The following is a 1,359-nucleotide window of genomic DNA, read 5'->3' as shown; positions in this document are numbered from 1 at the left end:
TCATCCCCAGGAGAGTGGGTCTTACTATCTCCATTATATACATGTGGAGACTGAGGCTCAGAGAGGCCAAGTGACTGACCCAGGGTCCCAGAGCCTAACAGGAGGAGGGCCAGGATTCGAGCATGGCTCTGTGAGCCGGGACCATCCTGGCACTCACCCGCCTGTCCCCCTCCTCCAGGTGGCGATGGTGGAGGTGCAGCTGGACGCTGACCACGACTACCCGCCGGGGCTGCTCATTGCCTTCAGCGCCTGCACCACAGTGCTGGTGGCCGTGCACCTGTTTGCACTCATGATCAGCACCTGCATCCTGCCCAACATCGAGGCGGTGAGCAATGTGCACAACCTCAACTCGGTCAAGGAATCACCCCATGAGCGCATGCATCGCCACATCGAGCTGGCCTGGGCCTTCTCCACTGTCATCGGCACACTGCTCTTCCTGGCTGAGGTGGTGCTGCTCTGCTGGGTCAAGTTCTTGCCCCTCAAGAAGCAACCAGGCCAGCCGCGGCCCACTAGCAAGCCCCCGGCCGGTGGCGCAGCTGCCAATGTCAGCAGCAGCAGCACCAGCGGCATCACCCCAGGCCAGGCAGCTGCCATCGCCTCCACCACTATCATGGTCCCCTTTGGCCTGGTCTTCATCGTCTTTGCCGTCCACTTCTACCGCTCGCTGGTCAGCCATAAGACAGACCGACAGTTCCAGGAGCTCAACGAGCTGGCCGAGTTCGCCCGCTTGCAGGACCAGCTGGACCATAGAGGGGACCACCCCTTGACGCCCGGCAGCCACTATGCCTAAGCCCTCGCGGGTCTGGGCCCTTCAGAGCTTTGGCCTTACACCCTTTCCCATGACCTTGTCCTGCCCCAACCTCAAGGACCGCCTGTGCAGGGGGATCAGCTTCACTCTGGGGGCAGAGAGTGGAGGAAAGAGGCTTTTTGTAAAAGAAATTATTGCACTTTGAAACTTTCCTCTAAGAGAATAAGCACTTCCTGTTCTTCCAGCTCCAGATCCACCTCCTGTTAGGAGGCCATGGGGGCCAGAGTAGGGACAGATGCTGCCTTTGTCCCTCCTCCTCCCCCATGCCAGTGCCACCTGGATGCTTCCTGTCCTTTCTGTCTTGACTTCCCCGTTCAGTGGAGAGAGTGTGTGTGTGTCTGTGTGTGTGTGTGTGAACACATAAATATACTCATAAGGGACACTTTCTTCTTGTGTCTGTATTTGTTGGGACTGGGCTGTCTGGTAATATTTTTCCTGGTGCCCCATTCAGGTGAGCCTGTAAGCAAAGTTTTTTAAAAAGTTTGTTTTCGGGGCTGGCCCGTGGCTCACTCGGTAGAGTGCGGTGCTGATAACACCAAGGCCATGGGTTC

The 1,359-nt window shown here is 57.5% G+C and overlaps 1 protein-coding gene across 1 annotated transcript; it reads left to right on the top strand.

Annotated features, from left to right (window-relative positions):
- The first annotated feature begins 167 nt into the window (after positions 1-167).
- Positions 168-1,194, top strand: ORAI1 (ORAI calcium release-activated calcium modulator 1). The gene has a single exon (XM_008565562.1). The coding sequence runs from the start codon at positions 185-187 to the stop codon at positions 788-790; it is 606 nt and encodes a 201-aa protein (XP_008563784.1). The 5' UTR covers positions 168-184; the 3' UTR covers positions 791-1,194.
- The last annotated feature ends 165 nt before the right edge of the window (positions 1,195-1,359 follow it).

This window comes from Galeopterus variegatus, unplaced genomic scaffold (assembly GCF_000696425.1).
Source record: "Galeopterus variegatus unplaced genomic scaffold, G_variegatus-3.0.2 Scaffold71085, whole genome shotgun sequence".
NCBI lineage: Eukaryota > Metazoa > Chordata > Mammalia > Dermoptera > Cynocephalidae > Galeopterus > Galeopterus variegatus.
Note: the sequence above shows the minus strand (reverse complement) of the source record. Positions and strands in the feature narration are given on the sequence as shown.